Here is a 27,500-nt window from a genome sequence, read left to right on the forward strand (position 1 = left end):
TGAGACAAAGAAGGCCTACCTGGAAAATTCCGATCCGTGTCTCTTCAGAAAAGATGGTTCATCACCCATTTTCTAACAACAGCCTGCATGCAGACCTTGCAGCCTAAAAGTCGCACCCAGGTGTTACAGCACAAAATGGCCGAAACACCAGGAGGTCCTGGATTCCCATTGGACCAGTGGACTCCAAACACAGCATGGCGCCTGAGACTATAAAACTGGCTTAGACACCAAAATCTTCGCTTTCCACCTCAACTCCGGTTGAAGACAGGTCAGCACGACAAGTTTGTGCTAAAACTTCCATTTTTGAAACAAAGTGGATTTAATTTCGGTGCTGGGAGCACTGTGGATCCTATGAAACCACGTGCCAGTGTTTTCATACCTGCAGGAGAAGGAAACAACGTTTTTCTTCTCAAGTCGACTAAACTATTCCCTTCCTGCTGCTTTTGAAGGGAAAAGTTTTCCGTGAACTCGCCGACGGGCGATCCAGATTCTCGTTCTGTTTTTCTGTCCTACGTGGAAAATCCGCCGGACAAACCTAACGGACTGAACACACAGTAAGAAGGCTTGAGGTTTTCTGCGCAGAGAAATTTAAGTGTGTTTTATTAATGAGTAAAAGTTATTGCTACTATTTGTTTGCCATTAATATGTGATCGGACCGCTGTGTCCTATGTATTGCTGTGAAGAATATCCCTGATCCAGATATTGTTGAAGTCGTGTTGAAACTGTGAACTAGTTTTTACTCACCGCCAGGGGAAGTTAATTACTGAAATAGTCAGCTGTGCGCCCGCAGAAAGGGGCGGGGAAACTAACTCTCTCTCTCGTTAAACAAAACCTCAGATTGTGCTGTAACGTCGAGTTAAGTTAGAATCTCGAGTAAACGGAGAGAGCGATTATTTTCACCACCACAGAGATCAAGGTGTTAAGTGTTTTCTTTCTATCAATCGTGTTTTCCCTCCTTTCTCTCTCTCTCTCTCTCTCTCTCTCTCTCCCCCTCTCACATAGCGAAGTAGCTCAGTGTGTGCCTTTGTGTCAACCACACGTTAGTCTGAGAGCTAACGGAGCTAACTGACTAGCTTAGTCATGTGGCGTTGCAACGCAGCCCACTTCCACCCTCTTGGGGTTAAATAGTTTTGTGCAGCTCACAGGAGTAGCCATTTTTGTAGTCTTTGGCTAGACTACACCTCGTCACCCCCTCCTCTTTCACATTCACTCACACACACACACACACACACACACACACACACACACACACACACACAGACATGATCACTACATGTCTGTCGTTTGCTTTGTTTTTGTTGTAGTTTATAAAAACGTATATTGGTTTTAATTGATCAAAGGATTATTGATTGGCCATTGATCATTTTGAAGTTAATAAATTCTACTATACTTTAATTAGCAGTTGTTTGTGATTATTTGTGTACTTATTGTAATACTTGCTGGTTGAACACAGGTAGTGCTCAAACTCTATCCTTCCCTTTGTTCCTTGAGAAAATACCAGATAAATTAATCAAATTAATTAAGATCTGTATTTTAAGGGGAATACCACAGAAATGAGACTGTTTCACAGTTGATTATTGGTCCCTGATATTCCAGGGTGGTGCCCCGTTTTGATTGTTTGTCGATTTGATAAAGTTATTAATAACCATATTCATAACTTTATTAATATTGATAAAACATCTTTGATAATTTGCCAATAATTAGATCTGTACACCTACGAGTACCCAACACAGTTCTTTAGCTGACTGACAGAATATCACTTTGAAGGCATTACATGCTTTTGTAATTGTGATTCTGAAAACCCAACACCACAGAAAATGTTACAGAAAATAGAGATTTCAGCAGTTATTCAACCTCAACTTCCACTGTAAATAAAGTGTTAGATCAGACCAACTGACTCCAGGCATTGACTGAAGAAGGGTTCCACTCACCTGGTGATCCTGGATCTTGCGTCCCACTACGCGGAAGGCGTTGTTGCCCGTATGGTGGTAGATGTGGACCCTGCTGAAGCCCGTAGACCCTCCAGCTGGGACCCACTTCTTATTGGCGTCGTCGTACACCATGACAGCGGCACGCGCCTGGCAGATACTCTGTTCACTGCAGAGACACAAAGACAGGAAATCACGGTACAATCATGCATTTCAGCTGCTGATAATTCCCCAAAAACACGGTGTACGATGGTTTACTGATGCCGACTGGAGGGAGATAGACAACCATCATAAAGACGATGTTCTGAGCTGTGATACCATGGTGATCAGTCAGGCCATGTGACTACTGCTGTCATTAAAAACTCCTTTCACAAAAAAGACAAAATGAATGCTCATTTACTATCTGTTGCTAAATATTTCATCTTCTCCTACTATTGCACAGGCTGCCACATTAATGCCAAATAATACCTTTATTTTGAAAACCATGGTGGCTTCACTACTCCTTTCACTTTTTTTTTAAAGTCAAACTAAGTTTGTGATATTACATGTTTTGTCCTGAAACTGTCACTGTATCTGAGTGTGCTATCAGTGAGCTTATCTGTAACATAATATTACATTTCTAATAAGTCATCACAACACAATCTCAACATTGGGCCATCAGTGCTGTGAAGAGTTCTTTAAAGAGTAAACAGTACTTTCCTCTACGACATCTTAATATTAATAATAATCCAGTTTATGGTTCCCTTAAACACACAGAAGAGTGAAGGAGGACAGGTGATGAAGACAGAGACAAAAGGGGACATGTAGACACAGACAGAAGGAGACATGAAGACAGAGACAGAAGGAGACATGTAGACACAGACAGAAGGAGACATGAAGACACAGACAGAAGGAGACATGAAGACAGAGACAGAAGGAGACATGTAGACACAGACAGAAGGAGACATGTAGACACAGACAGAAGGAGACATGAAGACAGAGACAGAACGGGGCATGAAGACAGAGACAGAATGGGGCATGAAGACAGAGACAGAACGGGGCATGAAGACAGAGACAGAAGGAGACATGAAGACACAGACAGAAGGAGACATGAAGACAGAGACAGAACGGGGCATGAAGACAGAGACAGAAGGAGACATGTAGACACAGACAGAAGGAGACATGAAGACACAGACAGAAGGAAACATGAAGACACAGATAGAAGGAGACATGAAGACAGAGACAGAAGGAGACATGTAGACACAGACAGAAGGAGACATGAAGACACAGACAGAAGGAGACATGAAGACACAGATAGAAGGAGACATGTAGACAGAGACAGAAGGAGACATGTAGACACAGACAGAAGGAGACATGAAGAAACAGACAGAAGGAGACATGAAGAAACAGACAGAAGGAGACATGAAGACAGAGACAGAAGGGGGCATGAAGACAGAGACAGAAGGAGACATGTAGACAGAGACAGAAGGAGACATGTAGACACAGACAGAAGGAGACATGAAGACACAGACAGAAGGAGACATGAAGACAGAGACAGAACGGGGCATGAAGACAGAGACAGAACGGGGCATGAAGACAGAGACAGAACGGGGCATGAAGACAGAGACAGAAGGAGACATGAAGACAGAGACAGAACGGGGCATGAAGACAGAGACAGAACGGGGCATGAAGACAGAGACTGGAGACATGAAGACAGAGACAGAAGGAGACATGTAGACAGAGACAGAACGGGGCATGAAGGCAGAGACAGAAGGAGACATGAAGACAGAGACAGAAGGAGACATGAAGACACAGACAGAAGGAGACATGAAGACACAGACAGGGTCTTCAGACTGCAGTTACAGCCCACCAGCACCAGGGGGAGCTGACATCAGATCCATTCAGACCATTTCCGTCCTGAGCACCAAACTAATGAATGTGTATTTATTATCTGTCACTAAATAACAAGCTCACAGAGAGTTCAGTGACATGTGACTGATAGCTGGACACCTAGCAGCATATATAGTATCATAGTTGCACTCTCACAAGGCCAATTCAAATCAGCAACAGAGGCTGAGATATCATTTCCCATGATGCCTTCAACATTATTGTGTTAGACCATCACTGTCTGGTAAATAAAGGTAATTTTCTCAAAAAATCTTGTCCAGAGACAGACAATATAGAACTTTATCACAGATGGGTAGTACTCCTCCTGACAAGTAACTACTAATACCAGAGATCGACAGAGGGGAAAGCGCTACAGTGCTATGAATTTGTGTATGTCACAATCTGAATACAAGTAGAGAAAGAGACAGACCCAGGACACAATGAGATCCGATCACTCAGACCACATACGGAGGTGGTCTGGACTGCATTAAGGACCGCCTACTTAACTGTGAGCAGAACTACGGACTCATTCACTGGCTTTGTCCACGTCTGTGCTATAGGCAGCTCTGTGAATCTTGGCTGTCTTTGTATTTTAAAACAGTAGCATTTTGATAGTATTTCTCACGCCACAGAACGTGAGAGAATGGTGTGTTTTGGTTGGCTGCCTGGAAAAGGCGGCTGTGTCGGGCCGGGGGACCGCCGGGAGACAATAATCTCATAAAATGTACCTGAATTCACCAATATGTAGGACATTACTGCAAACATTCAATTCTTACGTTGCAACTTCTGCTGTTGCTATTCAGAAGCTGGCGAGTAAAACGGTTTCACTTCCCATAACTTCTTCACAATAAAAGCAAATTAAAAGCAAAATCATGAAATTTAAGGTCTTCATCAGCAGTAAAGTAACACTATAAGTGAACATGAAATAAAATAAAGCAGATATAATATAGAAACAAAACTTCAAACCACAGTCATTCAGTTAGGGCGTTTTCACACATACCTCATTTGGTCCGGACTTTCGGACTTTTCAGTTTGATCCGAACCAAAATTAGAGGTGTGAAACCTCCCCGGGACCACAGTCCGGATTAAAAGACCAAATTTTGGTCCGACCAAAAGAGGTAGTCTCGGTCCGGACCAAACTGAACCATGGTCCAGTTTGTTTATAGTGTGAAAGCATTTTTTGGATGGTTCGGACTTTCGGACCAAATAGAAGAAGCTCTGGCAGGCTCTCCTTGTGTTACAAGACCGGGGAAGCTCCTTTAAGGAATAGCTCGGTGCTTAGTGTGTAGGCTACATGAGAGAGTGAGAGTGACGGTGAATGCGCTCAGAGCAGACAGCTGTCGGCTATCAGAGCAGAGAATACATCAGCAGTTTATTTGTTAAGTGGTAGTAAATGTACAGTGTAGGTTTCCGTTTGTCTCTGAATAAATTCTCCAGAAAGTTCCAGTGTCTTGCTTCTCAACATCACAACAAAACAAAAAGAGCCGCGGCAGTAGAGGAGAGCAGCAGTCAGCTGAAAAAACTCCGACACAGAGAGAGGAGACGAGAGGACGGGGAAGCCCGTCTACAAACCAATCAATTATAAGTATCTGGAGATGCAGCTCACGTATGTGATGACAGGGCATGAATGTATGGATACAGGGCATAGACGTATGGGTACAGGGCATGGGTGTATGAATACAGGGCATGGATGTATGGGTACAGGGTATGGATGTATGGGTACAGGGCATGGATGTATGATACAGGGCATAGACGTATGGGTACAGGGCATGGGTGTATGAATACAGGGCATGGATGTATGGGTACAGGGTATGGATGTATGGGTACAGGGCATGGATGTATGGATACAGGGCATAGACGTATGGGTACAGGGTATGGATGTATGGGTACAGGGCATGGATGTATGGGTACAGGGTATGGATGTATGGGTACAGGGCATGGATGTATGGATACAGGGCATAGACGTATGGGTACAGGGTATGGATGTATGGGTACAGGGCATGGATGTATGGGTACAGGGTATGGATGTATGGGTACAGGGCATGGATGTATGGATACAGGGCATAGACGTATGGGTACAGGGCATGGGTGTATGAATACAGGGCATGGATGTATGGGTACAGGGTATGGATGTATGGGTACAGGGCATGGATGTATGATACAGGGCATAGACGTATGGGTACAGGGCATGGGTGTATGAATACAGGGCATGGATGTATGGGTACAGGGTATGGATGTATGGGTACAGGGCATGGATGTATGATACAGGGCATAGACGTATGGGTACAGGGCATGGGTGTATGAATACAGGGCATGGATGTATGGGTACAGGGTATGGATGTATGGGTACAGGGCATGGATGTATGGATACAGGGCATAGACGTATGGGTACAGGGTATGGATGTATGGGTACAGGGCATGGATGTATGGATACAGGGCATAGACGTATGGGTACAGGGTATGGATGTATGGGTACAGGGCATGGATGTATGGGTACAGGGTATGGATGTATGGGTACAGGGCATGGATGTATGGATACAGGGCATAGACGTATGGGTACAGGGCATGGGTGTATGAATACAGGGCATGGATGTATGGGTACAGGGTATGGATGTATGGGTACAGGGCATGGATGTATGGATACAGGGCATAGACGTATGGGTACAGGGCATGGGTGTATGAATACAGGGCATGGATGTATGGGTACAGGGTATGGATGTATGGGTACAGGGCATGGATGTATGGACACAGGGCATAGACGTATGGGTACAGGGTATGGATGTATGGGTACAGGGCATGGATGTATGGGTACAGGGCATGGATGTATGGATACAGGGCATGGATGTATGGGTACAGGGCATGGATGTATGGATACAGGGCATGGATGTATGGGTACAGGGCATGGATGTATGGGTACAGGGCATGGATGTATGGATACAGGGTATGGATGTATGGATACAGGGCATGGATGTATGGATACAGGGCATGGATGTATGGATACAGGGCATGGATGTATGGATACAGGGCATGGATGTATGGGTACAGGGCATGGATGTATGGGTACAGGGCATGGATGTATGGGCACAGGGCATGGATGTATGGATACAGGGTATGGATGTATGGATACAGGGCATGGATGTATGTATGGGTACAGGGCATGAATGTACGGATACAGGGCATGGATGTACGGATACAGGGCATGGAGTATGGATACAGGGCATGGATGTATGGGTGCAGGGCATGGATGTATGGATACAGGGCATGGATGTATGGGTACAGGGCATGGATGTATGGGTACAGGGCAGCATGACAACAGCAGGACAGAGAACACTACAGGAGGGCTTTCACTGGCGACCCGATAGCTGCTGGTTAGTAAATACGCAGGAACACCAAAAGCGGGTGGAAACGTGGGTTAATATGTGGATCTGATTCACAGGCGGCCTGCACATTCAGACTTACACAGCCGCTGGGAGCCAGCTCAAAGCTGCAGTATTCCGCCGTTGATTTTTCATGTGTCCGTGGAGTTGGTGGGACTACTTCTTGACCAGGTGCAGTGACTTCCTGGAGCTACTGGCTGCAGACACACTGATGTGTGTGTGAGCCAAAGATTTCCACTGAATGCAGAACGTCTGCGGACCAGCTCCGCTGCGGAACGGCTCCGTGCTCCGCTGTCCGTCAATACGCACTAGGTCTGGATTCGTTGCGGCACTGCTGCAGCCATGACTGACAGCTGTAGTCACGAGGACCCACGAGATCTCGCGAATTCACGTAGAATAGAACCACAAAACCAACAACAGTTAGTTTCCATCCAGAGGAGTAGAGGGGAAACTACTCTGAGCTGTGTTTTCAAGGTGTAGTGCAGGGAAATATGATCCGCCGTGAGCACGCTGTATTTTATTTTGAAAATGAACCGGATGTTTATTTTGTTTCTGTGCTCGACCTCCTGTCCCGCACTATCTGCCGTGTGCTGAATTGCTGCGGAGCTCTCCGGCGTCCGGCAAAAATAGAAGCTCTGAGTATCTGCTCCAGAGGGCTGGGACCGCCGGAGCTGGGACGGAGTAGGGACGCAGCCGTTCTGCAGTCAGTGGAAATACACACATTGACTTTAATGGAAACCTAATGACTCCGCCGCCGCTCAGGAGCAGATCCGCAGACGTTCCGCATCCAGTGGAAATTGGGGGTAAGGACCAATGTCTTAACGACAATGTCTGGTTTGGGCCTGCGCTGCTCTCATGATTACATGCAGCCAAACAAAGATGGCCCTTTAAACACTGAAGAATAATGATTGCATTGCTGCATGTTTTGTTGACTGTGGTCACTTTGGTCAGATGGAATGTCAGCGTGTTCTCATACCATGGAATAAATGCAGGACCACTGCAGAGACCACAGCCTCTGCCTGCAATGGTTTCAGTCACAAATCTCTACACAGTGTGCCTCCAACACACACATGTGCAACACACACACACACACACACACACACAGTGCATGTTTGTGTGGTGGATGTACTGTGGTTTGCAGGGTGATTCAGCTGAAAGCACTGTGAGCAGAAAGCCAGAGGAATCCATCCCAAAGTGTTTGGAGAGGAAGGAAATGTGGCGACTAAAAGAAAGAAAACAACATGAGACATAAAGAGAAAATGTGAGGAGCACAGAGACACCGCAGCTTTTCCCCGGGTGGTCCCATTACTGCTGGAGAATTCCTTTGACATTTATGCTTTCTTTCCTTGAGCTACAATTATCTTTTTTTTATCATTTACATTACTGGCTGCAGCATTGTTAACGGTCCTCACTGAGATTAGTGTGCATTATGTGATATGATGTCAGATGGGTTTCTGCTTGTTAAGAACCTGACTGGTGTGATCTAATCCTGTTGACCCTCCTCTTCTCTTCTTAACTCTTCCACTAAACACATCAGCTGTACCCCCCATCTCTCCACTGAGACCACACTATCAGCATGTCTGCATAAAGTGCCAGTTGTATGTTTGCATTGAGTTGAGATCTCTATGTTTCTCCCAAAAGCCTTCTGTAGAGTTGTGGTCCTGCTGACAGCTACGTACGCCTCAGACATACGGTGAGTTTCTGGGCTGTGTTTGAACTTAGACTGTATAATGTCTCAACACGAGACAGAAAAAAACTATCAATATTATGCTTTCATTTTGATTTCCAAGGTGAGTAAACAGCTTGAAAGACACAGCAGAGCGATCCAGATATCCCTCTGCCTCTATCCCAGTTACACACACACACACACACACACACACACACACACACACACACACACACAGATATGAAGAATCTGCAGATCTGAGAATAGGAATGGGGAATAGGATATGAGATGAGAATATCTCCTTCATTAATGTTAATGAGGCTCTGATTTAAGAACGGTTCTGATTTCAAAGAGGAACAGAACAGCTCCAGGGGCTTCACCGCCATAATGTCACATCCTGCCAGGATTGAACGGGGGGCGGGGGGTGTACAGAGAGCAACAGAGCTAGGAGTGCAGAGAGGACGAGAGCAGGATAAAGACTGGATCCCAGATGGTCCTCTGTAGACCATTGGCCCGCTACTCTCCTGTAGGTCACCTTCTTATCTGTGGCTACAAAATAAAAACTAGAGAAGCAGCAAGTCATTCCCTGACTGTACTGAGTCACTCCATCACTGCTACGGGTGGAAAGTGTGATCATTTCACTGCTGAAGGCCAAAGTTACATAACAAGCCAAGCATCTAAAAATAGAAACTAACCAAAAAGGGCTAAGTGAAACTCACTGAATGTGTCTGACAAAGCCAGGCAGTGAGAGAGGACTCCGGCCGAGGGTTCTGGGTTTTGGGTTAGGGTTAGTCTTCCATCTGGTCATGGTGCAGACCATGCAGCACAGCTGGCCTCTCGTATGATGATCTCATTTCATTTTAGAGCTGTGCTTATTAATGAGGAATCATAGCAATGCCACCATCTAATGTGTTCTTTAATCATCGAATATGGAATCCTAATCAGCATAAATCATCATCTTTACATATAATCATCTTTATAACCCTTCACTGCACAGGTTGTACTGAAGGGCTGAATGCTAATCGGGCTTCTGGGTTCATGTTGTCAGTCACACTATCTTCTCATGGCTGGGATTTGTTAGAGACACAGACTGTAAAAATATTAGACGAAGCTTCCGGCTCTGAACAGTGAAGCTAGAGCTGAAGCTCCTTAAAGCTGCATTCTCTCTAACTTCCAGCAGGAGACTCCTTAAAGCTGCATTCTCTCTAATGTCCAGCAGGGGGAGACTCCTTAAAGCTGCATTCTCTCTAATGTCCAGCAGGGGGAGACTCCTTAAAGCTGTATTCTCTCTAACGTCCAGCAGGAGACTCCTTAAAGCTGCATTCTCTCTAATGTCCAGCAGGGGGAGACTCCTTAAAGCTGCATTCTCTCTAATGTCCAGCAGGGGGAGACTCCTTAAAGCTGCATTCTCTCTAATGTCCAGCAGGGGGAGACTCCTTAAAGCTGCATTCTCTCTAATGTCCAGCAGGGGGAGACTCCTTAAAGCTGCATTCTCTCTAATGTCCAGCAGGGGGAGACTCCTTAAAGCTGCATTCTCTCTAACTTGCAGCAGGGGGAGACTCCACTGGCTACAAACAAAAGTCTGTTCTATAGAAGTCTATAAGAAAATTACCCTACTTCTCTCTTGATTTATTACCTCAGTAAACATTTCATAATGAGTTTATGGTCTCAAACGCTAGATTCAAGTCTTAATCAACACAGCATGATGTTCATTGGGACGACATACTGTCACTCCATAACATTTTTAATGCATTAATTAAAAAAAATAAAATAATTTTTAATTACAGTGTGGTATTAGTACTTTTACTTAAGTAAAGTATCTGAATACTTCTTCCACCAGTGTGTGTTTTCATCTTAAACTTTGACCCTCTCACTGTGTGTTTTCACTTCAGCAAAGTTAACTGGACTTATGTTCTGCCGTAAATGCAGATGACATGCCGGTAGATCGCCGCCTGATGACTCGCTTCAGAAGCCTTAACAACACAGGCCTGCCACCTTAACAACACGCGCCTGCCACCTTAACAACACGCTGCCGCCTTAACAACACGCGCCTGCTGCCTTAACAACACGCTGCCGCCTTAACAACTCGCGCCTGCCACCTTAACAACACGCGCCTGCTGCCTTAACAATACGCTGCCGCCTTAACACGCGCCTGCCGCCTTAACAACACGCTGCCGCCTTAACAACACACGCCTGCCACCTTAACAACACGCTGCCGCCTTAACACGCGCCTGCCGCCTTAACAACACGCTGCCGCCTTAACAACACGCTGCTGCCTTAACAACACGCGCCTGCCGCCTTAACAACACGCGTCTGCCACCTTAACAACACGCTGCCCCCTTAACAACATGCTGCTGCTTTAACAACACGCGCCTGCCGCCTTAACAACACGCTGCCGCCTTAACAACACGCGTCTGCCGCCTTAACAACACGCACCTGCCGCCTTAACAACACGCTGCCGCCTTAACAACACGCGTCTGCCACCTTAACAACACGCTGCCCCCTTAACAACATGCTGCTGCTTTAACAACACGCGCCTGCCGCCTTAACATGTGCCTGTCGCCTTAACAACACACGCCTGCCGCCTTAACAACACGCTGCCGCCTTAACAACACGCGTCTGCCGCCTTAACAACACGCGCCTGCCACCTTAACAACACGCTGCCGCCTTAACAACACGCGCCTGCCGCCTTAACAACACGCTGCCGCCTTAACAACACGCTGCTGCCTTAACAACACGCGCCTGCCGCCTTAACAACACGCTGCCGCCTTAACAACACGCTGCTGCCTTAACAACACGCGTCTGCCACCTTAACAACACGCTGCCCCCTTAACAACATGCTGCTGCTTTAACAACACGCGCCTGCCGCCTTAACACGTGCCTGTCGCCTTAACAACACACGCCTGCCGCCTTAACAACACGCTGCCGCCTTAACAACACGCGTCTGCCGCCTTAACAACACGCGCCTGCCACCTTAACAACACGCTGCCGCCTTAACAACACGCGCCTGCCGCCTTAACAACACGCTGCCGCCTTAACAACACGCTGCTGCCTTAACACGCGCCTGCCGCCTTAACAACACGCGTCTGCCACCTTAACAACACGCTGCCCCCTTAACAACATGCTGCTGCTTTAACAACACGCGCCTGCCGCCTTAACACGTGCCTGTCGCCTTAACAACACACGCCTGCCGCCTTAACAACACGCTGCCGCCTTAACACGCGCCTGCCGCCTTAACAACACGCTGCCGCCTTAACAACACACGCCTGCCACCTTAACAACACGCTGCCGCCTTAACACGCGCCTGCCGCCTTAACAACACGCGCCTGCCACCTTAACAACACGCTGCCGCCTTAACAACACGCGCCTGCCGCCTTAACACACGCCTGCCGCCTTAACAACACGCTGCTGCCTTAACAACACGCGCCTGCCGCCTTAACAACACGCGTCTGCCACCTTAACAACACGCTGCCCCCTTAACAACACGCTGCTGCTTTAACAACACGCGCCTGCCGCCTTAACACGTGCCTGTCGCCTTAACAACACACGCCTGCTGCCTTAACAACACGCTGCCGCCTTAACAACACGCTGCCACCTTAACAACACACGCCTGCTGTTTTAACAACACGCTGCCGCCTTAACTAAGTCTTAAAAAAAAAAAAAGCTGTTTGAGTGGCTGTAATGTACAAGTCATATCAACACAGTCTGTAGGAAACAAGGTAACGGTGAGTTAGATGCCACCAATCACAACGGAAAGAGCATTTGCTGGCGGTGAGTGTAACTGTCATTTATTCACATTTAAAGGGATAAATCCCCATTTCACAGTCGCGTGCGTCGTTGTTTGTGAGCGTTTGTCAACCAATGTGCGGCCAGTTGGGGCATGCCCGGGCAGAGACGGGGTGAGTGGACTTACCGGAGTGTTGGCATATGGCAGGCAGAGAGCATTTATATATGTATCTCTGTCCTGTTCTTCACATCAGTGAGGCTTTCTTCTCTTGTTTCAACGAAGTGAATCCATGAGGAAGTGACTGGAACTATCATCACCTCTCACGCGTGGATTCTCAACGTCCCGGCTGCTGTTGCTCGGTCTTTGAGACACAGCTGCTGTCTGTTTGTTGTAATCACTACACGCGGTTCACAACACACGGTTAGTTAGCGTAGTTACCACTCCACCCAGTGAAATGACGTGTCCTGTGTTTTATCAGCTTTGAGAGAGTGAAGCTATGGGCTGAGCTCTGTTATCACAGAGCTGTGTGTTTTGGAGAAGAGTTGTCAGGTGAAGTGGAAGAGAGCGTGTCACGGAGGAGAATGGGAGCCATGAGAGTAACACTGTTATAGCACGTTTTTTAAATAGTTTAATGAGCTTAAAATTGCACATTGCAACTGTTATTTTGAAAAGCTTATTTATTAATTATATATTATTATTTAAATTTAATATTTAGTGTTTAATAAGTAATTGTTAAATGTAGTACAGTCTGTAATCAACCTTTTCTCTCCCAATACCGATTCAGTTCCTTCTGCTGATACTGAGTGTGTTCATCATGATTCAAGCAAAAAGGTTCCGGACTAAAACAATCTGTCATGTCACAGCAAACTGAACATCTTTATGAGGAAACTTTTTTTTTCATTTTCTAACATTTTTATCAACCTAATGCAGAAAACAACTGGCAGATTAATAATTATTGGTTAAGCACAGAAGATATTTCTCTCCGTTTGTTGTTGTTGTAAAAGCATTCTTTCCATTACACAGTGAACACCCCATCATGTAAAGTGAACCCCTCCTCCTACAGAATGGCTTTATAGATCATCATATTGTTCATAGAGCAGTCAACAAAACATGCAAGTTTTAGTTTCACGGCACTTAGCTGTCTTTACAGCATTCATTTCCTAGTTATGAGGGGGATTTCATTGAACTCTCAGCAGTGTTTCTTGGCTTCTCGTAGTTTCCTGTGAAATCACAGAGACTGTAAGCATTCCAGCTGCTGCCACAACAGCACTTTGACTTCTGGCTGTGATCAGCATAGGTTCATTAGTGACGGACTCATCGCAGTGGTATTTCTTTCCTTGGACTACTTCTCTCTCACTAAATAGACTCTGCAGTTTTTGCTGGAAAGCATCCGACAGTAAACTGACGCTGTGCTCTGAAAGGCCAGAGTCAGCTGTTTCCAAACTGGGGGAGGATGATAAATCCTGTGCAGCTGAAACAAAACATGCAAGCAGAACCATAGAAATGTTGTGGAACCTGGAATCCAGGGGGAGTCCTCGCTGGGAAAGGAAGGAGACGGAAGGACAGAAAGAGAGAGGTGTACTGGGACGGAGGGATGTTCAGGGAGAAGTGCAGCTGGATGGAAGGAAGAAGCCCACATCTGCATCCTTCCTTTCCCTCACTTTGCAACCATGTCTTCAATCTTCAGCTTCTTTTTTTCACTCAATTTATAACTTCCTGCCTCACTGACTCACCCTCCTCTAACTATTTTCTCTCCCTCTCATTAATCAGCAATCACTTGTAGTGTGGTGCAGAGTCTGAGTGCTTCCAGCCCATATGGAAGTGATCAGGCCAGGAACAGACGAGAGAAGTCCCTGCTGAAGCGCTGCCTGCAGGTACTGCCAGGGTTTGGAAACGCAGTAAATTAGGACACTGGATTCCAAAGTGGGCTCAAGGGACAAGCAGAGCTTCTTAAATGGTTTCAGGTTGTTCTTCTAAAAAATGTAATCATTTCATTTCAGCATTTTCAACCCCTACACAAAGTAAAAGCTGTTATTAAAGCAGTAGTCTCGCCAGAGATGGGGACTCGAGTCTGAGACTCGGATTCGAGTCACACTTATGTCTTACTTAAGTGACTTCAGACTTGACTTGCGACTCGACCCAAAAGACTTCAGACTTGACTCGGACTCGAGCTTCGAGACTCGTCAACAACCTGTTTTCATACAATTAATGCTTTTTAAATCTAAATGTATTCATGTATTTCTATTTTCTTTCATTGGCGCATATACGTTGGGGAAACATATGACAAGCTGCATGTCCCCCCCAGATTGTACATTTATAAATGGTAGTTGCTGAGGCTCAGACATCCATGGGGCACAGGAGGCGGGGCGCACAGATCCATCTCCCCAGGATCTCAGATCTCCCTCGCGCTGGACTCAGTTTCACTGAGCCTACTAACACTTAGGAAATAAATGTTATTACATCAGTGAGTTCAAACTGCTTATTGTGTGTAATTTGGACTGACACTGAGATGCATGTTGTTCTGTAACTGGCGCTGCCACTATTCTCTTGATTTCCACTTCGACATTAGACATTTTTTTGAGAGAAAGAGACGTTACATTTAGCATATATCGCCACAGGTAACAAGCAAACCATCACAAAGTGTTGTGCTAATGCTGGGAACAGGCAGATTGTATCTTTATAGTTGTATCCATATGATGTGACAGACTTAGGTTAATATTTCACCAGGTCTGAGGGCTAGAGGGATGTGTTATGTAGACCCCATAAAGTTCTCCTACAACTGATTTTGATACTGGACTGTATGGATGGTAGCTACAGGACATGCTTTGAATTCATAAGATTTAACAATACAGTGTTAGGGACAGATCAGATGGACAGACCCTTGAGACTTGACTTGGACTTGCCCCTCAAAGACTTGAGACTAGATTTGGACTTCCAAAAAATGACTTGTGAACATCTGAGTCTCGCATTGCCAGACCTTCCTCCACAGCACGGTTGCTGCATGTCAACCTGTATAAGAGAGTCAGAACCAGAATGAACGACCAATCAGGAGACAGGGGCTCGCAGAGTTGACACCTCTCCTAAAGACTCCGAAATCATCACCAAAACTAAACACAACAGTACGGTTCTCTGATTATGAGAAAGCTAACAAACAATGTTATCCACAATTTCAATACTTTGGTCCAAAAGAGTCTGCTGATCTGGGCGATGTCTTACATTAATCAGATCATCACATTCCTCTGCTGCGAATGGCATCAGGGAAACAACCAATCAAAGCCAAGCAGTCTCAGTGTCCATCACTGCTCATGAACTGCAGTCAAACAAGGTAGCGCTTATCGGTATTATTATTATTATTATTATTATATATCGTAATATTGCCTATTTCTCTCCTCAGGTGTTTTCAGAAACATATTTTACTGTAAAAAGAGAACGTTTGGGTTAAGTTAGGACCAACAGTACGGGAGTATGCATGAACTATAGCCTACTCCAGACCACCTTTGCAAGTAGACCTGGCCACAGATCGAGCAGCTGTACCCGGATACGGTAAGTGTTTCACGCAAAAAATTTCCTGGGGGAGGACCCACAGACCCCACGCGTAATATGTCCTCCCAGAGGCCCATTCTGAGGCAGGAGAAGCTCCGCTAAATAGTCTCAGGAAGGAACTTGTTCTGGTGGAACATTTGCACCCCGCAAAAGAAAACACCACATCCAATATTAAATGAAGTTAACTGTTGACACAACACAGTACCGTGAGCTATTTAAATGAGCTGATACATGGTTAAACCGCATTATCTCTTACCAGTGTATCTCTGTGTGTACTTCGTCCACAACGATCCCACCAATCAGTCCCAAAACCTCCCAGTTAGAGAGGAAATGATCTAAACATATTCTTAGTAAATCTTTACAATCATTCCCTGAAAGAACCAAGCAGGTCTGCCTTGTTACACCGTCCACATCTTCTTCTAAACTTGACATTTTCAGCGTGCAGCTTGCTAGCTAGGTTGTTGGTTCACAAAACGAGTTTGAGAATGGAGACACACAGAGAGAGGAATGAGGGGGACATGTCAGTTATCCTGGAAATGTACTTCTGTTGATCCAGACTAGGTGGTGATCAACAGTCACACACTGGACTCCCCTTCAGCTCCCTTTTCTAACCCTGCTGCCTTTTTATTAGAACTACAAACCAAGTTGTAACAGCAAGCAACAGAGCCGAACATAGGCCGAGGTGTGTGCACTGCTTAAAAGACAGAAAGAGAGAGAGTGTACCGGTTCACCATTCATTCACAAACAGCTGTTTGTCTGCATGGCGGTTACCTGCTCTCTACTTTACTGATGCACACACACACACACACACACTTTTGATATGATAGAGCCATGAGAAAACCCTCTGCTCACGAGTATGACTCATCCACTACCACATGGTGGAGAGAAAGAGACGGAGCAGGAGAGGACCGTGATCGCAGCACAAACACCTGAGGAGTGACAAACAAGCCATCAGTGGCTATACATAATATCCCACATACAGAGTGTGCGTTAGGGCTTTGACTTTTGCCCAAAAATCATATTCGAAGTTCGTTTGTTTATGAATATTAATATTCGAATATATTCAAATATTTATTAATAATATTTTGACCATTAAATGCCTTCAGTAAGGCTTATATTGGTATCAAACTTCGTATATGTTCTGTCCACCAGAGGGCAGTGTATCAGTCAGTAGGCGTGCAATGATGTCAGAAATTAAATTAAAAGTCAGACCCTGGATTAAACACAAACAGTATGCTTTCAACAGGAAGGTCGGATATTTCACCGTAGCCTACGTAAGTGATCTGATGTTCATACTTTTGCGCTGGTGTGTGCGTCGAGCCGCGTGTGTGTGTGTGTGTGTGTGTGTGTGTGTGTGTGTGTGTGTGTGTGTGTGTGGAGTGTGTGTTGTGAGAGAGTGACGGTGATTACCGGTAGCTTCAGAGCGAGTAGCGACTCTAGAGTCTTAGTGAGAGAAACAAAGTGTCTCCTCTGTTCTTTCTGACCACGGTGGGAAATCTGGAGCAGGAGAAGTTAACCCTCTCCTTGATTTTACGTTGTTTATGGAGAAGGAGAACCAGGAAATGAGTCGGGGGGAAATGTGCTACCAAGCCACGGCCGAGCGACGTGTGTCGCCGTGACGTGTAATTACTTATTTTGAAATGTGTGAAAAAGCCTCGGAATCTGAATTGAAAACAAGGTTTACAAGCAAACACATTTACAAAAAAATAATGCCCATAACAGGTTCGAAATTCGAATATTAAGGGCTGCCTAATATTCGTTCGAATATCAATATTTTTTTTAATATTCGAATTATATTCGAATATCGAAGTTCGGAGTCAAAGCCCTAGTGTGCGTGCGTGCGTGTGCGTGCGTGTCACTCTCAGAAATGGAGTGATGATTGTCAGCTCTGTTTCTGGGAGCAAAGGTCACAGTCTGGCCAATAACTTCAGCAGGATTCAATAATGACTTTCACTTGTCATTTATATTTTATCAGTCACAGTCTCCGAGGGCTTCACAACACCCACACTGGAAAACTGTGACTAAAGTGACAACCTACTACATTCAATTATCAATGAGGAGGGGAGAAACGGCTCATTAGGAACAGTGATGTGGGAACAAAAATCACAGGGGCATTTACTGCTGCCAATAACATGAACAGTAAAAGGCCTGAGTTGGCTGTACTACAGTCCATCTGAAATATGAGCACCTTTTCCCTCCTCAGAGGGCTGATATGGTATTTATAATACTATATGTAATTCTAAACTGCAACGTGATATGTTAAGTATTATATTATATAACGACAAACTGTTATTAGCAAAAAACTGTGAGAAACAAGAAAGTATAGCAGAATCTCTGCCATTCTGTCATCCCAAGCTATGACATTGCCATAGCCCCCAGCTGTGGCGTAAGTGTCACATGACACGCTATATATTCAGGTAATGAAAGCGTATACTGTCTCTACACAGCAGGGCTCGACAGTGCCAGCGTGTCACTCTAAAGATAGATGTGTGCGTACTGTAAAATGTAGTTAGGAGAACATGTGTGAATAACGTTACTTTCACACACGCGTTTTTTTGCAGGTGCGGCGGCCAGTAGCTCTCATGAACTACTTTTTTGTGTTAATTTGTTGTCTTTTTGTCGTCTTTACTGGAGCACATGCGAGCGTGTCTCAGAGGAAGAGGAACAACAGTTGCGACTGCTTCATCAGCATTGCCCTGACGTGAACCCGCTGCAGAGGTGACGTACAATTACTTTTGATGAACTGAAAACACACTCCTGCTCTCTCGTCCACATGAGCGAGAGAGAGAGAGAGCAAGCTTGAGTTACCTTTATCTTTCTTATACTCAAGTTATTTATTTTATAGTCTTGCTTTGTCAGACCTTCCTCCACAGCGCTGCAGAGGAGGGTCTGACTAGTCCACACAGCATTCCTGGTTTGGGAGAAAAACCTGCTCTGGTTTATCAAAAGTAGTTTTAGTCGTGCAACAGAAAACTCAGATTGGACAGATAGTCTAGCTAGCTGTCTGGATTTACCCTGCAGAGATCTGAGGAGCAGTTAACCATAGTCCTCACAAATCCACCAGAGGTTAGAACGTCAACACAGAGACAGAGGAAGGGGACGGACATCCAGTCAAAAAAAAGGACATACGGCGGAATTTCCAGCGGCAATCCCGGAAGTGGAAGGTCATGGATATAGACTATCTATTTTATAATCAAGAGCTACAACCAAATGACACGTGCTATTGCACAGATTAAGTAAGTATCACTGTAGAGCAACAGTAACAGCAGTTACCTTCTGTAAGTCACTCAGCGGCTGACTGCAGTGACTTCTCCAGGGGTCTGTCTGGATAAAAAACTTGATAAAACATCTCATAATTTCTGTGCTGCGAAAGAGTCTGCATCACAAAGAAAACTAATAATGGACTAATACATATGATAATTAACAGATAAAAAGCAAAGTAAATTCTCTTTCCCATCCCATCCCAAATACTCCACACTTACTTAGTGTAGAGCCTGTATCCTGTATAAGGTTAATGGAAACATGTTTACATCAACGATGCTCAAACTCAGTCAGAGTTGATGGACAATGTTTCCCTGATGGTGAAGTTTTAATGTTAAGATGGCGGCCATATTATCTGTTCAGAGAATTGACCAGTGTTTTTGCTGCTGCCTTTTCCATCCGTTCTCATGCACCTTCAGAACATGCACTACAGGACCGCACTACTACTTGGATTTGTTCTTCTAGCATAGCATAAAGGGACTACAACTGCATTAAAAAAAAAAGAATTACTTCATTTGAAATACATGCAGCTTGAAGCAGAAATAATTAAAAACCTAGTACAGCAGGCTGAGCAAGATGGATGCACTTACACTTGATCCTATACGTCATTTCAATGTCATATGTGCATTTACACCTGGGTACACGTGCAGTCCAACACATTAAAGCCAGATGGACAGAGAGCATCATCATTATTGTCAGCAACTATTTTCAAATATGTAAATGTATTACTATAGCGCCAACTACCCAAAGCTGTTTCACACAGTACAGGAAGCATTCACCATTTACCCACATTCATACACTGGGGCCGAGGTTGCCGTCCAAGGGCCACCTGCTCATCAGATAAACATTCACACGCACATTCAGTGTCTTTTTCAAGGACACTTCAACATGCAGGGCCAGGGGCGTAGCACTAAATTCTGGTCCTTGTAGAAAGATTCATTCTAACATCTTTTTGGGCCCTCATCACATGAGGTACTCAATCCCCTTTTACCCCCCAGTCCTGAGCATGGCATGGATCGAACCATCTTTTTATCTGAAGTGGAACATGGAAACAAGGTAACATATTCAAACTGTAGACCAATGGCCTGTCCTGAGACTGCTCTGCAACTGAAATGGGATCAGATATCAGCAAAGACCCTTCATGTGCACTCTTCCTGTCCTGTACACAAGTGTGATTAACATAGAGAAGATGCTTTGAGGAGAGACAGACAGAAGAGCAGCAGAGAAATGTAACACTAAATGTATACCATGGGTTGATCAATGGCAAACTCATCCTGCTGTTAGCTGCACAATTAGGAACGGTAATATTGCTCTAAGGTTGAACCAGCCTGGTCTCACAGAATTCCGTGAAATGATCACAAATTGTTAACAGCGCATTACGTGGTGGTGGTACAGAATGTGTGAAAATTCCACGTGGCCACCACAGAAAACAATGCCAATGTAAAGTCAATGAGAAGATGACGTAGCATTAGGAGCGACTACGGTAGCCCGAAAATCTGCGTAGGGAGGTTGGTTGGGGGGGTGGATGGTTCAAACACAGGACTTTCACCCAGGAGACCGGGGATCGTGTGCCGCGTAAACCCAACCGTAACCATCCCGTTCTTCTTTTCCTAAACCCAACCGTCCCGTTGTTGTCCCGCGTGTCATGGAGACGTAGCCTAAGCCCACCCACGACCTTTTCTTTAACTTAAGGGGCCGTGTTCATTTCACGGAATTCTGTGAGATCAGGTTGGGTTGAACACTTCCAGTGTGTTTTCATGTACATGTGCTGCTGAATGTAACGGAGAATGACATTTAACATCAGAGCTACATTACGATAGTGCTGCTTTGTTGTTCCCTAATTATTTCCTAGTCACCTAATGCAGGTCGTTATGGTGTACAACACTATCGCCCAGTAATTACCTGGACCATCGACTGGCCTATTCAAGCACCACACTTGTTTCAGGAGTAGTTGGGCCTGATACACACAATCCTCTTGGATTCAATTAGGCTGTGAGCAACTCACTCACAGAAACCATTAGCTGAGTGAAGAGGCCCAGCCCCAGAGGAAGGATCCACAGGTGCCCCCCCCCCCTCTCTCATTGCCTTCAGTGACTCTGGCCTTTTCAGCACCATGGTAACCAGCATCATTGTGATCACCCCCTAGAGAGCAGGGTGTGAATCCCCTTAACAAGCCCATCTGACCTTTCACTAAATAAAATGGCACCCTTTGTCAAATGGGTCACAAACATAGACTGTATATAGAAATGACCATTAAATAAACAATGGACAAATAGAGTCTTTACACGCTTCAGATGTAAAGTTATTCGCTGTTAAAGTGACGTCAAAATGAATGGCAGTCAATGGATGCTAACGGGAGGTGATGGCTTGGTAGCATCAAAAATGGCGCCATAGCAGCTACGCATTGTGAGGAGAAGCTTACCCCCTTGGTCACAAACAATCCAGAGAATAGATGGAAGTTTGTCTGACTTTTACTACTAGCTTATTGGTAAGAATGCAGTAGGAGAAAGTAGAAGTCATTTCAAGTAGAAAAGCAGTTACAATGCTAAAGCAGCAGCTATCCTGGAAGTGAGAGAAAAGAGGTAACCAGGTCAGTGAGGTAGAAAGAGGAGACATACACTAAAAGTGACACCTAATATCAGGACTGTAAGCATCTCCTCCACATCCTGAAACACACTCCAGACACTGTTTTCTCCAGGGACATCAGTGTGAGGCGTGCATGTTTAGCATGTGTTGGTCACTGTGCAGACGCACCACACACACACAGAGTAGTGTACTGCAGGGTGTTTCCAGGGTTCAGCACGTGTGTTAACTGGGAGCCTGGCAGATTTTACAAGAGTGCAATCACCTTACCATTCACACCGGGACAGGGAACACATTGACCACAAGGCAGATCTGGACTGGACTAAGCAGCACTCGCAGAATTTAACCATGGAAACCAACAAGTGAAGCCTTCAGATGAACAACTGTATAGGCTTGTTTCAACAGCAGTGTGAACACAACAGTGGAATGACGCTAAATGCCTTCAAAGCTCATAAAATACCTGTGAATTATGTTGAATTGCCAAATATTCACATGTGAATACTGAGGGGAAACCAGGGGGAGGGGTCACCTGTACTGCACTGTATGTGTTGCATTTGCAACACGGACCAAAGTTGGTGTAGCACAGAGAAAACATAGCCTGGGTAAACCCTGACGAACTTCCGGCAAATTTGAGATTTGCTCTGCAAGTCAGTCTGGCGAAGAGCTCATTCAAACCCATTTCCAATGTCCCCAAAATCGAGGTACCAATTACAACCATTGAGGCGGGCTTTACGCAACGACGATAGTGCAGCGATGGCGAGCGGCTTTTTGTTTACATCCAACATGACGGCTACCGAAGCGTAGCGTCACCCGGATCGCTGGTCTGATTGGTTGGACTATCCAATGCGCCCAGAGGCATTTGAGCAGCGTCCGTTGGTGACGCCCCTTTGGAAATGAACTGTCAATGAACCTTGCCCAGACCCACTCTCAGTTACAACTGAGAAGGGTCTGGTGTCAACCAGGCTAGAGAAAACAGGCTATAATTAGTAAAGACGTGTGGAAACGGGCTGTTTGGTGGACAAGGGTGCCAACAACACCTCCAAACCTTTTCTTTTTCTTCTATGTTTTATTGCTGCAAATTAGCCACCAACAACTTGAAGTGCTTGTTTCTGACGGACATCCGCAAATCCTGTGTCCGTATGGTATTACATCACGCTTTGGCATAGACACATAACAGCTTAACTTAAATGTAGCTTGAGGGTAACCCTACAAACACACACACACACACACTCTCTGGACACAAGACTGACAGAATATGCTGTTGACGCAGAAAGACAGACAGACCGGAATAACTAGCTAAGCTCACCTTATCCACCAAGCTAATCAGGAAATGAAAAGGGACAGAGGGTCAAACATGACATTTCCGTTCCACTGTAACGTCTGTGTAGGGACAGCACGTCTCTGTGGCTCAACACCCTGATATTTAACTGTCCATTACACCATTCAGACACAATCTCATAGATTTCTTTATTTTATTCACACTCACAAGCGGCCATTTTCCTTATTTGAATTCCATCTTTCAAAGGGAACACTTCCTCCAAGTGAACATCCCATTCGGCCCCCTGAGCTTCTGACATTTTAGCAAACAGCATCAATAATTAAGCAGTGTCTTCTTCCACATTATGTTACAGCTGCTAAATGTAGGAGAAGTGATGCAGTTAGCCATATCCCAACCAAGCCTGAGGGAGAACAGACACCCCCAAAATACTAAAGTCCAGCTTCTGCATGAACACAGAGCAAACACATTTAGCAACTAGGTTCTAAAGACAGCACTCTGATAGTGTTAATCAATAACCATTGAACCGACAATTATCATTTTGACTGATTAATACTACCAGATAAGTAATTAAAAAGTTTGTTGAATAGTAAAAGAAAAATAATAGGTTATGCAATATATTGCTTAAATACAACTAAGTAACTCATTAACAATACACAATTCTTTTTGCACTTAATGTACATTAAAGTCTCTCTGGTGTCGAAGTGTTTAAGGTCTTTTCTTTCATTCTTTACAACACAAAGGAAAGGATCAACTCTAGTTTAAAGTTTAAAACCAGCGGTTTCCAGAGCAGGTGTAATCAGGTTCAGATGTGACAGCGAGTGAAGGGCTCTAGCATACAGTTTGTTACTACTAGGGCTGTCAGCATTAACACATTCATTTTTTTTAATAGCATTAATCGCATGCTGCCATTTATTAATTTATTTTACACTTCACTCGGCTTCGCGTGGTGCCTAACAGGCTACTATTTTGACCCTTTGCAGCACTGTTACTTATCATCAAGCTGCCATACTTCCTCCTAACACATCCTGCTGCTGTAGCTGCAGCATGATGGAGAAACACAGCAGCAATAACTCTGAATGGAGCTTTATTTTCCAAAACTCCTGGACAGCTCAGTAGACAAGTCGAAAGCCATATGCACATTGTGTAAAGCCGAATTAAAATATCACCGAAGCACGTCAAGCTTGAGCTACCACCTACGAGCTAATTAACGTGACTCAGGTTGATGCTAGCAGGCTCAGGCAAAGCACTATTTTGGAGAGTGCTACTAGTCGCCGACCTGTGGATGAAACCAAATCCAAAAAAATTACTACCGCTCTTGCGAAATGGGTGGCACCTAACTGCAGACCTGTCAGCATGGTATAGGACTCGGGACTTAAAGACTACGGTTGGCATGTTCTGACCCGTCTTATACATGGCCGTCAAGGGGGACAGTAGTTTCACCATACACCATAGCCTGTACCACACGGAGAAAGCAGCCACACTGGAACTGCTGCAAGGTGCAAACGCTGTCTCATTAACTGGTGATCACTTTAGTTTTTTAGTTAGGTACTTGGAGGAATTGTGCAGTAATGACAGATTCACACATTTTTCTTTTGTTTACACAGTAAATAAATAATTACAAATCTTAAAGTCAAGTTCATAAAGTAACTTTCTTTGCATTCATTTGATTCCCAATCAAGATACACTGGTAAGAATGGCATTCCATTGTTAATATGTACTTAAAAACAGTTCTGAAATGCAAAATAATACAATTTTAATCATGTGATAAAACATGCGATTAATCGCTTATTAACTATATAAATTCAGCGATTAAAAAAAATGTATCGTTTGACAGCCCTAGTTACTACTCATTCATGAGACCAGAGGCCTTGGACGCTGCGATAAAGACGGTTGCTAACAAGGTTCCTGCTGTATGGAATGAGCACAACAAGAGCACGACTTTGCAACAGATGGAGAAACAGAAGAAGAACCCACTTGAATGAGAGCAGGTACGTACCGGTGGGTTTCCATTTTGGAGGCCAGCACACATCTCTGACTGAGGATGAAGCTAGAAGCTTTGGACTGTGATCCAGAGGACTGGATCTGCATGGCCCCACTCCTCTCCCCTCCCCCCCGTCTCAGGGTCTCGCCTCCCCTAGCTTCCTCTCTTTCACTCGGTCGCCAAGGTAATCTCTGCTTCCTCTCCCTCTCTACCAAACAGCTTTCTTCATCATCCAAAGCAGAGTGCCAGTCCCACCCCCAGCCTCCCACCTCCTCTGCTCAAAGCCCCCGTATCAGGGAGATTCCTTCCTTATTCATACGTGCGATGTCAGCGAGTCAGCCAGCCAGCGATGGAGCCATGCAGACAGTCAGCCAGCTGTGTTTTTCCCATGGCAGCAGCACCAGCCAGAAAACACACGCACCGTTCAATCCTGGCGTTTTGCCGCCGTGGCGACAGCAGAGGTATCCAGGCAACAGGCTCCTGCTTCTGCACAGCCCACTCGTGCGCTCTCTGGGCTCCGTGGCGGAGGCTGTTAGGGGGGAAATGACGGCGGTGGTGTTACGCAGCCCAGCACGGCACAGCTCAGCTCAGTCCTTCTGTCCTATTGCTCTCTGTCACTGTTGTTTCTCTCGCCTGGCTCCCTCTGCTACATCTATCTCATACCTTTTGTCTCCCACTTGATCTCTCCCGCTTTCATCTGCCTGTGGCTGCCTCCCTTCCTCCCTCCCAGATCCTCGCTCTGCTTTCATCTGTGCGACTCTCCACGCGCTCGCACTCCCTCTATTTCTAACTCGCCATACACCCACCCAACTCATCTCTCTCCTACAGAAATATGCTGGAGAGTTAGGAAAAACAAGCAGCAGAATTAGGGCTGTTTGGTGGCTCTGGACACCCGGATTAGTGACAAACACACCTTTCTGACAGGGGGGATTCTTCTTTACATTCATTGTCTAAATGACTCCATTCCAGCTGCTATCGACTGGCATTGTGCTGAAAACATACAGCATGTAGATTGAAGTCATGCATCAGAGCACTGAAAACACATCATGATGTTTACTACTGTTCCATGTGAAATCCTAATCCAGAGTTATAATATCTGATGTCTTTAGATAGTGGTTTAGGCAGGAGCTACTATATATCTATTGCGAGCTTTCAGCCAAACATTTGGGCTTTCCCACTGAGCTGATACTGTACTGCAACCCTTACTGGGTTTTATTGTTTGCTATGCCAACTCTTTCATTCATTCATTCATTCATTCATTCATTCATTCATTCATTCTTTGGCTTTCTTATATATGCCATTCGTAATTTAGTAGATAGTTCAGTAAAGTTTTGGTCACCCATTTCGAATGTTATCAGTCCATTGAATAGATGTAGAAGATATAGAAGGGGCCTGCTGCACCTACTGTAGGTTCTGAAGGCCGTTATCATCGTTTCACATGGTAATGCTCACTGTTAGCATGCTCAAGACCCCTTCTCAACGCTCTGGCAGCCCTGCAGTGAATTCAAACAAAACAAACTTTGCTTGGTTAGGTGTAGGAAAAGATTGTGGTTTGGGTTAAAATACTAACATTCATGGTGTTGTTTAGGAACCCTTACCATGCAAGTTTGTTTGATTTATTTGATTATTTAAGAAAACTGCACACCAATAATTACATAGGCCAACATCAAAAATCACCAGGGATAAAAACACAATAAAGTGCGATGGCTTATTTCCATTGTGGACAAAAAAGACAATAAGTTCAGACAAAGTTAACTTACCTACGTAACCTAAAAAATGTCAACATATGAAGCTCAGCGTAAATTCTTTTAGGAAGACTTCTAAAGCTTTCTCCTCTCTTTCCTAAACTGATCAGCTGATTCGGGGCGTTGACTCGTCAGTTAAACCAACCAGAATTTTCCATGAATTCCATGAGCCAATCACATCATTGCATCCCTGCTTTAAAAATCTGGAAGGCAAATCGAGCAACCCTCCTCCACCCCATTCACCTCCAGTCGTCATCATTCTCAGCACCCTGGGTCCTCCTCCAGAAGCCCCGCTCCCGTACATCCACCCAGTTCTTCAGGCTCCTTCACCACCACCAGTGTCTAGACTCCATCGGGGGGAATATGCCTACTCATGGCTCCTCACCCCTTATACAATTATTTACATAGTGATGGAGTCTAATCGCCAAAGACTCTATACATTTCAATCTTGTGCTTTATGTGATGAATAAACTTATTTGCACCTTTCAACGAAGTCTCTCCTGATTGAATGATATTTGGTGTCACACGGGACATGATCACCGGT

At 45.1% G+C, this 27,500-nt stretch overlaps 1 protein-coding gene across 6 annotated transcripts in view; it reads right to left on the reverse strand.

The window, feature by feature from the left end:
• Positions 1-27,500, reverse strand: part of enah (ENAH actin regulator) — a 117,137-nt gene that overhangs the window by 49,680 nt on the left and 39,957 nt on the right. For 2 of the 6 annotated variants that reach the window (XM_035995680.1, XM_035995679.1), the window contains exon 2: positions 1,932-2,097. In XM_035995680.1, coding sequence (XP_035851573.1) covers positions 1,932-2,097 — 166 coding nt within the window. Of the gene's footprint in view, positions 1-1,931; positions 2,098-25,226; positions 25,985-27,500 lie in introns of those variants that run through there. The other 4 variants (XM_031321095.2, XM_035995682.1, XM_035995683.1 and 1 more) reach the window with 4 other exon arrangements.

The sequence above is a fragment of the Sander lucioperca genome, chromosome 19, assembly GCF_008315115.2.
Source record: "Sander lucioperca isolate FBNREF2018 chromosome 19, SLUC_FBN_1.2, whole genome shotgun sequence".
Lineage (NCBI taxonomy): Eukaryota > Metazoa > Chordata > Actinopteri > Perciformes > Percidae > Sander > Sander lucioperca.